Below are 13,662 nucleotides of genomic sequence, written 5' to 3'. Positions count from 1 at the left end.
GTGAAACTGACATGTTAGGTACCAAATTTTCTGTCATCAAAAAATTGTGCAGAAGTAGTTTAGAAGTCATGTAGAACTTGATGTTCCTTTGTATATGAGTCTTCTGCTGCAGTAGCTGCAATTACTATTTAATTGTTCTGTGTGTGTTTGTAATATCCCCTAGTTTCTTTATGTCAGTCCCGCAATCTCTGTAGGTAGGGTTGGGCAGCTTAAAACCTGTGAACATTGTTCTGAAATATTATCTCTGATTCCTTTTGGGAACTGAGATGGAGATGTTGAAGAGTTTTTACCGATTGTCTCTTCAGACAGCAATCATCTGAAGCCGAATCTTTGATTTGTTCATTTATTTTATAAACATGTACTGCAATAGACTCTGTGGAAATAATAGTGAGCAAAAGCAGACCAGCCTCTACCTGTGTGGGGCTTACACAGGCGCAAGGCCAGGGCATAGGAACAAAGGGGAGAAGAGAGAATCTCCCATCTGCTGTTTTACTGCCCCAGAATGGCTACAATGGCCAGGATGGCACCAGACAGAAATCAGAAGTTTCTTCCAGTGTCCCACATGTATGGCTAGAGCCAAAGGAGTTGGGCCATCTTCTGCTTTTCCTAAACCATTAGAAGGCAGCTGGATTGAAAGTGGAGCATCCGGGACATGAATTGGTGCAAATTTGGGAAGCCTGTGTCAGAGGCAATGCTTTTACTCATTATTCCACACTACTGGCCATTGGGTCATCAAGTCTCAAAGTGTCTGAGTATCAGACTCATCTGGGGAAGCTATGCAGAATGTATGTGCCCCGTCTCCTTAACAGACCTGTCAGCCTGGAGTCTACAGGGCAGGGTCCTGGAGTCTTTGTTTTTGTTTCCTTTCTTCTAATATTTTTTAGTGACCCTTGGGATTAGGGAACCAATGGTGAGTTGGTTTTTTTGTTGTTGTTGTTTGTTTGTTTGTTTGTTTTTGTTTTTAGGTCCAAAGGGCCAAAATCGTGACATGGTAAGTTGAGTCACTCACCACTTAGAGTGTCAGCATCCCATATTAGAGTGACATTTGGAGACCTGGCTGTTGTGCTTGCAATCTAGTTCCCTGATAATGCACTTAGTTTAGGATGGCCTAAGTATGTGGGTCCTTGTCTCCCATGTGGAACACAGGAGTGTCATTCCTGGTTCCTGGCTTTGGTCTGACCCAGACCTGGCTATTACATTCATCTAGGAGTGTAGGAGTGAACCAGCAGATTGAAGTGTGTGTGTGTGTGTCTACGTCTCATTCTGCCCCTGTAAATAAAAAATTAAGTTCTCAAAGGCAAAAGTCTAAGAAAACAATTATTTTATGAAATGTGAGATATTCTGGTATGTACTAGAGGTGGATTGAAGAGTGTGGATATAAGCTCTAGCAGATCTATTTTTTTATGGACTGAATACTTTTATATCCTATTGGTCCTCTTTCAATTCCATGAAAATTCTACTCCATTCATTTGTGTTTATTTTGTGAACCAACTCTATAATCACACTACAAGCTGATTTCAGACCTTGAACTCAGCTGGCCATTCTGTCTTACACATAAAAGTCAAGGCTATTTTCATGAAGAGGGTACCTTCTTGCAGTGTCAGACTTGAAAGGTGTCACAGAATACCTCTTGGGAGATCCCTCATGGATTGTGGCTGTCGTGAATGTGTCCTTAAAGTTGATCCATTTGAGAATATAACAATTGCTGTTCTAAACTCATCCCTATTATTGGAGTAAATGGGGAACCACATGAGAACAATTTTTCAAATGTTTGAAGAGTAATTTGTAATTCCTAGGACAGTTGCCTTTTGTTGTTGTTTAATGTTTACAAATGCAGGCTAATGGGAGCCAGGAAATTGTCAACTGCTTACATAAAGCATTTGCTTCCTTGCTTTTTGCCAACCCCTCATTCCCATCTTCCATCCTTTCAGGATTTTCATTTAATGAAAAACTTCAAGGGGCTCATTGGAGGCTCACAAAATGGCATGAAAAATCAGTTTCAAGTTAGAGGATGGCCGTTATTAAAAGTATCTCACCAGATTCATGTGCTAATCCCCACATTTTAGCACTTGTCTGATTGTTGTGTGAGCAGTATTTATACCTGGTCTTGGAGAATATGCACAAGATCTATTATTAATGCTTTCCAATGTCCAAATTGTAACAAAGAAATGTGCAGTGCAGCCATGTTTCTAGATTGCACACTTGTGTGGGTCTGACTTTAAGCACAAATAGCCTAACCCCAAAAACTCAATGCATTGTGACCCTGGAAAAATCCTTCTTCCATTTAGCATTTTCATTTGTATCACTTCATGCACCGTGCTGTCTTATCACAAGACAGCCAATGCTGAAACCATTAAGATTGTGATTAGGCTTATCCTAGTGTCTTTATGTTATGCTCTCAGCAGTGCTTATTGACAATTCTTATTTTCTGTGCTATGATTTTTATAGTCTGACTTTATTAAGCTCTCCTGGAATATTGGCTCCTGGAATTAATTAAGAAAGAAAAAAGCCTTCTTAACCATCAGTAGGAGAGAAACATTTTACAACAAGCTTTTAGATGATTTATGTACCGAAAGCCAGTTTCTAGGAAGGGCTAAAGTATCCTGGAATAGCTACTGCCGTACCTTCATCTTCAAGAGCCTGGCAGGGCCAGGTTCTTGGTGTCCCCCAAGAGTGTTTGTCATATGTTCATTTATACTTAGGCAGCTACGAATCATGTTATCTACTTTGTTCTTAAATTATTTTTATTATTTTCCATGATTCAATTTTCTACTCTTTCCTCCCCTTCTTCCTCTCTCAGAGCCATTCCCTCCATATTATTACAAGAGTATAGTGCTCTAGCAACAGTTGTAGGTTCAGCATTCTGCTACGTGTGCGCACCATAATATTCTAGCATCCATATTATTGAGGAATAATTAACTGTCCTGATGTACTAGCCTCCATTGTGTGGTTCCTCCATGAAAATATGTATATACACTTTTTTGCCTATAAAAATACTTATTCTATCTATTGCATGAATGTTGCCTTTTATCAGAAAAATCATATGATATTTGTCCTTTTGGGATTGGCTTATTTCACTTAGCATACTAGTGACCAGTTGGGACCATTTTTTTGCAAATGGCAGAATTTCATTCTTTTTGGTGGCTGAGTAGTCCATTGAATTGTATACCATGTATACCGTGGTTTCTTTATCCACTCCATCTGGGTTGTCTTCATGTCTTTGCTAATATGGATTGTGCTGCTATAAATTCAGTGTTGCTGGTCACTTTCTCATATGCAGATTTGTATCCTTTGGATATATTCCTAGGAATGGGATAGCTGGGTCGTATTGGTGGATCCATTTTTGGTTCTCTGATCCCTCTCCATAATGACTTCTATAGTGGCTACATTGGCCTACATTCCCACCAATAGTAGAGTGAGTGGAATACCTTTTTTTTTCCACAGTTACCACCAAATGTTAGTAAGTAGATTTCTGGATGTAGGCCAGTTTTACTGGAAATAGGTAAAGTTTCAATGTGGCTTTCATTTGTATTTCCCTAATTGCTAATGAGCCTGAGTGGTGTTTTTTTTTTTCTTCAGATATCATTTAAATTTTTTCTTTTAAAGAATACCTGGTCATGTCCTTCATCCTTTTCTTGTTTTGCTATGGTTGAATTTTCAAAACTCCTTACAAATCCTGCATATCAGTCCCTCACTGTGAAATGTGCCAAGATTTTTCTTTTTTCCTATTCTGTTGGTTGCCTCTTCACTTTGTTGAGAGTTTCCACTGCTGCACTGAAGTTTCTTAATTTGATATAGCAACATTTGTTTATTTTGACTTTGGGTGTCTGTGCTTTTGGTGTCTTTACAAATGATTATATCTTGTAGAGTGCTTCCTGTGTTTTCTTCTATTAATTTGATGGTTTCTGGGTGCAGATTTAGGTCTTTGATCCATTTAAAGCAGTTTTTTTTAGAAGGTGACAGATGGGGGTTGTTTCTTGCTTCTGCAGACTGCTCCCCAATTGTCCCAACAACATTTGTTGAAGAGACCAAACTGTTTCCCTGGCTTATTTTCAGTTCTTTTGTACAAAGAAGATTAGTTGGCTATACATGTGTGGGCTCACTTCAGGGGTTTCGATTCTGTTCCATTGATCCTCTCTGTTTCTGAGCCAATGCCAAACTGTTTTGATTACCACTTCCCTGTAATATTCCTTGAGGTTTTAAATTGTGATTCCTCTGGCTTTCTTTTGATCCTTCAGGGTAGCTTTGACTCTTCATGATCTCTTGCTTTCCCTAATGAATTTTTGTATCATTTTTTCCAGCTCTGAGAGAATGTTGTTGGAATTTTGATTGAGATCACATTGAATATGTATGTTATTTTTTATAAAATGGACATTTTAATCATGTTGATTCTACCAATTCAGGAATATGGTAAATTTTCCATCTTTTAATGTCTTCTATTTTTTAAATATATTATAATTTTCATCATAGAGTTTTTCAACGTTTTTGGTTAGGCTTATGCCAAGATAACCAAGATTTTTTCTGCTATTTTTAAAGGGGACTGTATTTACAAGTATTTTCTCAGCCATGGAATTATTTGTGTATACAAGGGCCATGGATTTATATTCATTGATTTTGAACCCTCTTTACAATGTTACCTACTTTGAATGAAAATTTCTGCTTCTGTCTCACATCTTCTTTTAACCTGTTTTTCATAACCTTTAGTTTTCTAGAGAAAAAGAATTGAATAGAGTTTTTAAACAAACCCATGGCAGGGGGATCCTCCAGCATGTAAAACTTACTTCTATTTCCCACCATTTAGAGACAGAAAAATATAATGTCCAGTGATTTGGAAACCTGAGTTTGCTCATTATCTTCCAGAGGCTCAACTGACACTGAGAAGCACCAAGATCCAGGAGAAAGAACCAGAAAAATCTTTGCTTCTTCTATGAGCTGGGTTTGCTTGCTAGGATTGAGTGACAAGCAGCTCAGACTCTTCTACATGATGAGGCTTCCTTACCTGCAGAAATTCACCTGGACCCCTCTGGTGCTACAGCACTTTCACTGACACCTTGAGAGATAGGGTACAGCTCTTTTTTAAATTATTATTATTAGAAAGTCAGATTTATGGAGAGAAGGAAAGACAGAAAGAAAGATCTTCATCTGCTGGTTCATTCCCCAAGTGGCTGCAGCAGCTGAAGTTGAGCTGATCTGAAGCCAAGAGCCAGGAGCTTCGTCCAGGTCTTGCACGCTGGTACAGGGTCCCAACAATCTGGGCTATCTTCTATGCTTTGCCATGCCACAAGCAGTGAGCTGGAAGGGAAGTCTAGCAGCTGGGACTGGAACCGGCGTCTATATAGGAGGTGGCACATGCAAGGTGAGAACTTTAGCCATGAGGCACAGGGCCCAAGGGTGCAGCTTTTTAGGCATCCCTGGACCAGATGGTGTTCCAAGATCAATGCCCCTGCCATAGCATCCTAACCAGCTGCCTCAATAGTAAATATACTCTTTCCCTTCGCAAAACTTTAAGCCTCAATGAACCAAAACCCTCATCTGCTAACTAAAGTTGTCTCTTCCTTCTGGTGCTCAAAAAATATACTGGTTGGATAAATTAATGCAAAGCTTACTGCATTCTGTGCTTTCTCCATGTCTATTGCAGTAAATCATTTTTAGATGATGTGTTAGGAAATAACCTTCAATTTTCACTGGAAAATTACAGTGATAATACCATCTGTCCAAGTCACCTGAAAAAAATGGTATAGGTCAATAGTTCTCAGCTAAGAATGATAGCACATCCTATATAGGGCAGTCACTGGACAAGATTTGGGGCACATTTGGCAACAGCATGACAAAAATTATCAGGCCCATAATGTCAATCGGACAAAGGTTAAGAAACCGTGGGACTAAGTGATGCTACAAGCCAAGTCCAGGGTGATGTTGTGTTGCTGACAATGTTACAGTTCGCCCTTTGAATATCATTAGGAATTTAATGTAGAACAACAGGTTCAGATTTATTACATTCTTGCCATGTTCAGACACCTTGCAGATTTTTCACAAATGGTATTTATTTAATCCTCTTCAGTGTTGTGTGTTAGGAACTGTTACTACCCATTTTTCAAATAAAAAAGCAACACTCCTAATATTAATATATGCAGGACCTTACAGCATTTCAGTGTTAGGATGTAAGTCCAGGGCTAAGGTTTACTTGCTCTCTTTTTGTTCAAGATTCATGTCTGTCTGTCTGTCTTTTTCTTTTTTTGTAACATTTATTTGAAAGGCATGACAGAGAAGAAAAAAAACAATGAGATCTTTATGCTGCTTCACTCCCCAGATGCCTGCAATGACAATGGCTGGTTCAGGCCAAAACCAGGAACCTGAAGCTCTGTCCTGGTCTCCAGTGTGGGTGGTACAGGTCCCATGGAGTTCTGCCATCCTCTCCTGCTTTCTCTTGCTTTCTCTGGCACAGTAGCATGGAACTGGATTGGAAGTGGAATAGCCAGGACTCAAGCAGGAGCTCTGATAAGGGGTATATGGCACGCCAACTCTGCAGGTGGCAGCCTATGCTACTGTTCTAGGACTGGCCCAGTCCCGTGTTCTTGACCAGTAGAGTATACCGCTTTCTCAACAAGTATATTCTCCTGTGTGAAATGTTAAAGGGGTTTAGAAAGCACAACTGAAAATATGGAGTGAACTTTAATTTGTGAAAGTATAAATCAAAAATAGCATTACGAACTAATTTCTGCAGTATCGTACTTTGAACTAAGTTGAACAAAGATGGTCATTAGCTGACACGCATAGGCTATTGTTAATCCAAGGATCAAAGCAGGTGTGCCCTGGGCTTCTCCTTTGTAGAATTCCCACCACGCTCAAAGGAAGATCTGAGGGTTTGTTTCCATTCAGAATTAGATTTGTCATGCCTGATCAACACACTGGTCTGCTTGAGACTTTTCTCCTGTTAAGGTGAATCCACAGTGGCGGTGTGCCCCATGCCCCATGTAATCTTATTAGGAATGTCCTTTGGAGCACAACATCTTGTCTTCTTACGTAATTATTCATGTGCCTGCAGAACAGCAAGCCCCTGGGCAGAGCATTGGCTGCTGGTGTGTTTTCTGTCTCGGAAGACAACAATGCAGATAAGTGGAAATCTTAAAATTTTGGATGCATCATAATTCCCAGTGATTATTTCTCTGAGGCTCAGCTGGTAAACTCTTAAGTCAATTATGTCATCTTCAAGTATTTGTTGTCTTAGGCTTAAAAGCTTGGATTGTAGACAGAGTTGAGAGGCATCTCTTAATTTTATACAAAACTTAGATGTGTGTGTGTGTGTGTGTGGGTTTGCCTTTTCTTTTTTTTTTTTTCCTGCATAGAAATTCTGTTCATTGTGCACCTTCCTTGTGCTCTGAGGACTACCATTCCACTGTAATGTTAGGTCCAAGTCTTTTCATCCTCTTCTGTAAATACTTAGTAATACCATTTTATAATGCTTTATATAAGTGGGCTCTTCTGCCTACAAATTAATCTTCAAGGTCCTACTGGACATTACAGCCTGTCATTCACAGCTGCATTTTTCTGTTGAGGTCAAGTGACGCAGAGTTGCAGCCCAACACCCCCTAGCAGATGTAATTTGCATATAAGATATAGTTTGAACCTGTCTCCTATCACCAAAGATAAACCTATATTGTGCCATTACAGATCTCTAAAGAATCAAGTGATGTGCCCTTGTGTTTATGTTGTACTTACTAACTTAGGCATCCCAGTGTTGAGGGCAATGTTTGTCAACGTACTCACCCAAGGCTCACTCTAACTTTCAGGTTCTTTCCTTGGGGTTCTGTTCATCCACCAGCTTCCTAGGTCAGCCTCTTTCTGTGGACAAAGAACCACACTCATGTAGCAAGAGACCAGGAAACTTTAGTAGGGTTTGAAACCTCAGCTAAGTCTTGCTTTGCCCAATTACATTAAACCCATTTCTTTTCTGTGCTACCATTAGTTGTAGAAGTTATTCTTCAAACACATAAAATTTTGTCCAGTAAAAATCTGGTCCCGTTCAGCGGCAAGATACTTCCTTGTACTTTTTTCAGTCAAATAACTATTGGGACATCTTCTTTTTGCCTGCGAAGAGATCGTCTACCTTTTTATAAAATACAATAAACTATGAATTTATTATATAACAAACAACTATGAATTTTAACGGCTCCGGTCACCATAGGCATTATCGGATGGTTTATAGTCTTTTAAATTATAGAACAAATTTACAATATCCTTGACAAATAACAGAGTGATTTTTTTTTTCCTTTTAAAATTATATTTCTAAAGATAGTCTAGGAAACTATTTCAAATCCTACCTCTGTGCTTTTTGATGTAAGTCGTTTCAATCTCCGTGTATTGGTGAGAATTGAGAGGCTCGCAGCTCACCATGTCCTGTCATGTTTGCTTATTTTATAGGGAAATCAAATCTGGCACCTTTCAATTAACTTCTCTACCTCTCTAATCTAAAAGCAGATGGAACACACTCTGCGACAAGAGGCGTGATTGCTATCTGTGGATTGCCTTTACTTTCTCAGCTATGTCTTCTATCGGTTTTAAATTGGCTAAAAGTCCCGAATAAACAGAAAAAGCTCTCACAGGCAGGAAGGCGGTGTTGTTGTAGGAGAATTTATTCCCAATCATGAGCTTGGTGATTCCTAAAGGGCTCATGGTGATTTGTTTCCTCTGTATTTGGAGGTTTCTAGGGAGGGGATAAGTGGGTGTCCCTTCACTGCCGTTAGGGGTCGCTCTCTCTGGAAACTCAAATGAAAAGTTATTTTGGGGAAAGACACAGATCAGGAAGTGGGGAAGGAAAGAGACACCATTTCTCTGCCTTCACAGTGCGGTACGTGTGTGCTTCTCTGACTTCTTTGTGTTGCTTCTGCTCCATCGTGATGTCAGATCAAAAGGATCCATCTTTTTTTTAATGATTTCTTTTATAACCTGGAAATGGAGTCACAGCACAGAATTATGTAACAAAAAGAAAATAAATAATAATTCCAGTTTTGTTTAGTATACACATAGACAAAAGAGGAAATAAGTAGTCAGTGTAAGTTCTCATAACAGTGATTTTATCATCTTCATCCTGTATTCACATTATCCAGAATTCTCATTAATGATTAATATGCTTTTACATCAGAATTTTAGAATGCATTTTTAAAGGAGATAGAAAGTTAACAAAGCTACTTTCTCAATTAACCATTTTGGATATCTGAAATTCATTTCTACATAGGCTTCAATTTCCCTTAAACTTTCCTGGTTGCTCAGTAACTGTCTAAGACCAAGAAGATTCGTTAGTGGTCAACTTTAACAGTTGCTGGGGTTTCAGTAGCATGCTTATGCCCCTTATCAAATATGTACTTAAGAGAAGGTATTGACTGAATGATAGAATTCACCTTGTAATTACTGATAGTAAAAGATAAATATATACTTTCCTCTTGAACATAGATTATAATCATGTAGTTCTCCTTAATAACTTTTCAACCAAATTAGTGCTTTTTAAAACATTATTTAATGCCACCCCTGTCTTATTACTTAGACCCACTTAGGCTGTTTAACTCAGCAATTTTATATTGTTTACTTCTTAAAAGATATTTATTTATTTTATCAATCTGAGAGAGACAAAGAGAACTCCCATCCACTGGTTCACTTCTCAAACGCTTACAACCTACAGGACTGGGCTGGATAGAAACCAGCAGCCTGAAACTACTTTAGCAATCATCTCCTGCCTCCCAGAGTGCACATTAGGAGGCAACTGGAATTGAACCGGGAACTGGGGACTCGCACTTGAGATGTCAGTATTCTGACTGTTAGGCCAGCTGCCCAGCCTTCCATTATTGCTTTTAACTGACCTGCTTTCTTCTCTCTTTTTTCCAACAACAGATTGCAGACTGAGTCGAATGGACAAGTTCATGGGCTGACCAATGCTGCCCTGACCTGCAGCAGAAGAGGGGAGCTCAAACTGGCCAGGTGCACTGGTACGGATACCACTGATAACTTGGCATCACCCACTGCCTGTGTGGAGAGCTGAATTGATTTGCACATGGAAGACAGCAGCAGAGAGGGCAGCGTAGGCTGATCAGAGACAGCAAGCAGATTATTTTACCGCATGCCCTCAGGACATTTTCCCTAACTGGTGTTCTGAACTTGGACGGAACCCCATCTAGTCATTTTGCTTTTGCTCTATTGTTTTGTTTTATTATTTTCCCCAATACGTTGTATTTTATTTCTGTGCTTCAGAAATGGGCCTACAGATCACAAAGTGGCCCAGACACGGGGCTTTGTTTCTGAAATCTTGGCTCATCATTATCTTGGGGCTAAACTCACAGATGTCCAAACTCCTGGCCTGCCCTACTGTGTGCCGCTGCGACCGGAACTTTATCTACTGTAATGAGCGAAGCTTGACCTCAGTGCCTCTTGGGATCCCGGAGGGCGTAACCGTGCTCTACCTCCACAACAACCAAATTAATAATGCTGGATTTCCTGCAGAACTGCACAGCGTACAGTCAGTGCACACGGTCTACCTGTATGGTAACCAACTAGATGAGTTCCCCATGAACCTGCCCAAGAATGTCAGAGTGCTCCATTTGCAGGAAAACAACATTCAGACCATTTCGCGGGCTGCTCTTGCCCAGCTCTTGAAGCTTGAAGAGCTGCACCTGGATGACAACTCGATCTCCACAGTGGGGGTGGAGGATGGGGCCTTCCGGGAGGCTGTTAGCCTCAAATTGTTGTTTTTGTCCAAGAACCACCTGAGTAGTGTGCCTGTTGGGCTGCCTGTGGACTTGCAAGAGCTCAGAGTGGATGAAAATCGGATTGCTGTCATATCTGACATGGCCTTTCAGAACCTCACGAGCCTGGAGCGTCTGATCGTGGATGGAAATCTCCTGACCAATAAGGGCATTGCAGAGGGCACCTTCAGCCATCTCACCAAGCTCAAGGAATTTTCCATCGTACGTAATTCACTTACCCATCCCCCTCCGGATCTCCCAGGTACACACCTGCTCAGGCTCTATCTCCAGGACAACCAGATAAACCACATCCCTCTCACAGCCTTCTCGAACCTCCGCAAGCTGGAACGGTTGGATATATCCAACAACCAACTGCGAGTGTTGACTCAAGGGGTTTTTGATAACCTCTCCAACCTGAAGCAGCTCACTGCTAGAAATAACCCTTGGTTTTGTGACTGCAGTATTAAATGGGTCACAGAATGGCTCAAATACATCCCGTCATCTCTTAACGTGCGGGGTTTCATGTGCCAAGGTCCTGAACAAGTCCGGGGGATGGCGGTGAGGGAGCTGAATATGAATCTTTTGTCATGTCCCACCTCAACCCCTGGCCTGCCTCTGTTCACCCCAGCCCCAAGTACAGCTTCTCCGACGACTCAGCTTCCCACTCTCTCAGTTCCAACGCCAAGTAGGAGCCACACACCTCCAGTTCCTACCACATCAAAACTCCCCAAGATTCCCGAGTGGGATGGTAATGAAAGGGTGACCCCTCCTATTGCTGAACGGATCCAACTTTTCATCCATTTTGTGAATGATACTTCCATTCAAGTGAGCTGGCTCTCCCTCTTTACCGTGATGGCGTACAAGCTCACCTGGGTGAAAATGGGCCACAGTTTGGTGGGCGGCATCGTTCAGGAACGCATAGTCAGCGGTGAGAAGCAGCACCTGAGCTTGGTCAACTTAGAGCCCCGATCCACCTATCGGATTTGTTTAGTGCCACTGGATGCGTTTAACTACCGTGCTGTAGAAGATACCATTTGTTCCGAGGCCACCACACATGCCTCTTACTTTAACAATGGCAGCAACACTGCTTCCAGCCACGAGCAGACGACTTCCCACAGCATGGGCTCCCCTTTTCTGCTGGCAGGCTTGATTGGGGGTGCTGTGATATTTGTGCTTGTGGTCTTACTCAGCGTCTTTTGCTGGCACATGCACAAAAAGGGGCGATACACCTCCCAGAAGTGGAAATACAACCGTGGCCGGCGGAAAGATGACTACTGTGAGGCGGGCACCAAGAAGGACAACTCCATCCTGGAGATGACAGAAACCAGTTTTCAGATCGTCTCCTTAAATAACGATCAGCTCCTTAAAGGAGATTTCAGACTGCAGCCCATCTACACCCCAAACGGGGGCATTAATTACACAGACTGCCACATCCCCAACAACATGCGATACTGTAACAGCAGCGTGCCCGACCTGGAACACTGCCACACGTAACAGCCAGGAGGCCAGCATCCGCTAGGTGGACAGTAAAACTTGCGAACACACGTGTGCACATAAAGACACACAGATTACATTTGATAAATGTTACACAGATGCATTTGTGCATTTGAATACTCTGTAATTTATACGGTGTACTATATAATGGAATTTAAAAAAAAGTGCTATCTTTTCTATTTCAAGTTAATTACAAACAGTTTTGTAACTCTTTGCTTTTTAAAATCTTAAAAAATATATATATATATAGTTGATGAAGTACTGTACAGGGTTGTACAATGAAAACCCGACGACAAGGTGAAAGAATGCGTGATGTTTCCATAAGAGATGCACATTAACCACTTTGCTGTTGACGCTGTCCGAATAAATTTCTTTCATAGAGCTGGTGGTCAGGTGAAAGGGCCGATTGAAATGGACTCATCGGGGTAAGATTAATCCCATGGGTAAAAGAAGAGATGACCCAGATATTTCTGTGCTCTGTCTATGCGTCCTGGTTTGGAAGAAAAGTGAAAAATTCCATAGGGCATGAATGGTGGTAGTTACCCTGATTAGACTCCACTCAGAAGATGCGCAAAACATCACAAGGAAGCTGATTCCCTTGATATCATTTAACCCAACCTGACAGAATCAGAAACTGGAAATGAGTTTTGGCAGAATGCTGAAGCTCAGGGGTTAGCTTTCCGAGTGGGAACTGAATAACATCCTTTGTGCGTCCCTGACCCTATGTGATAACGGAATTAAAAGCTTGAGTCTGATTTTGGTTGTCTTCAGAAACCAGTGTGATGTGCTAGCAAGAAAACTCTCTTGAAAAGTGTTACTATTCAAATCATATGTCAGGTTGAATCACATCCAACAGAGATATATTCTAGAATACTTTTTTAGAAGAGGCTAATAAAATAATGGGAAGAATTATATTGAATGGGATTATTTTTGATAATGAGAATTATTTGGGTAGTTTCACTGAAGCTATATCAACATGGTATTTAGATCAACAAGGTAGCAATGTTTGGAATGCATGCCAATGGCATGTTAGAAATCACTGATACTACTTAGAAACAACTCATCAGTGATTCTGTTAAGCAGTATCAACTGGCTTTCTTAGTATCATGTTGAAGTAGCTCAAATTAATGTCTTTATTCCCTTGCAAATTTTTGTCTTCCAGTCATCCAGCGTATATTTTTGTAATTAGTTGTTGGTGCCTCTTTTGTTTACCGACCCTCTGCTCAGTATTTCAAGAAGAAAAAAATATGGTTCCCAGTCATGGTTGAACAAAATATCCATATGTACTCAAACACTTTAAACTGTATACCAGTTTTCACTGCTAATGATTCTGTAAGGACACGCCCATGCTGGCCAGATTTTTTAAAGCAATCCTGGATTTTCACCTTGGATTCACTTTGATCCAGTTCCACTTTTGGAATTTCATATGTTCCTT

At 40.8% G+C, this 13,662-nt stretch overlaps 1 protein-coding gene across 1 annotated transcript in view; it reads left to right on the top strand.

Moving 5' to 3' along the window:
• Window positions 1-13,029, top strand: part of FLRT2 (fibronectin leucine rich transmembrane protein 2) — an 82,359-nt gene extending 69,330 nt beyond the window's left edge. The window contains exon 2 of the mRNA XM_040975583.1: window positions 9,886-13,029. Coding sequence (XP_040831517.1) covers window positions 10,245-12,227 — 1,983 coding nt within the window. The 5' untranslated portion in view covers window positions 9,886-10,244 and the 3' untranslated portion in view covers window positions 12,228-13,029. The remainder of the gene's footprint in view (window positions 1-9,885) is intronic.
• The last annotated feature ends 633 nt before the right edge of the window (window positions 13,030-13,662 follow it).

This window comes from Ochotona curzoniae, unplaced genomic scaffold (assembly GCF_017591425.1).
Source record: "Ochotona curzoniae isolate NIBS_2020 unplaced genomic scaffold, NIBS_Ocur_1.0 contig_2688, whole genome shotgun sequence".
Taxonomy (NCBI): domain Eukaryota; kingdom Metazoa; phylum Chordata; class Mammalia; order Lagomorpha; family Ochotonidae; genus Ochotona; species Ochotona curzoniae.
The sequence above is the reverse complement of the archived record's forward strand: the minus strand, read 5'-3'. Positions and strand labels throughout refer to the sequence as shown.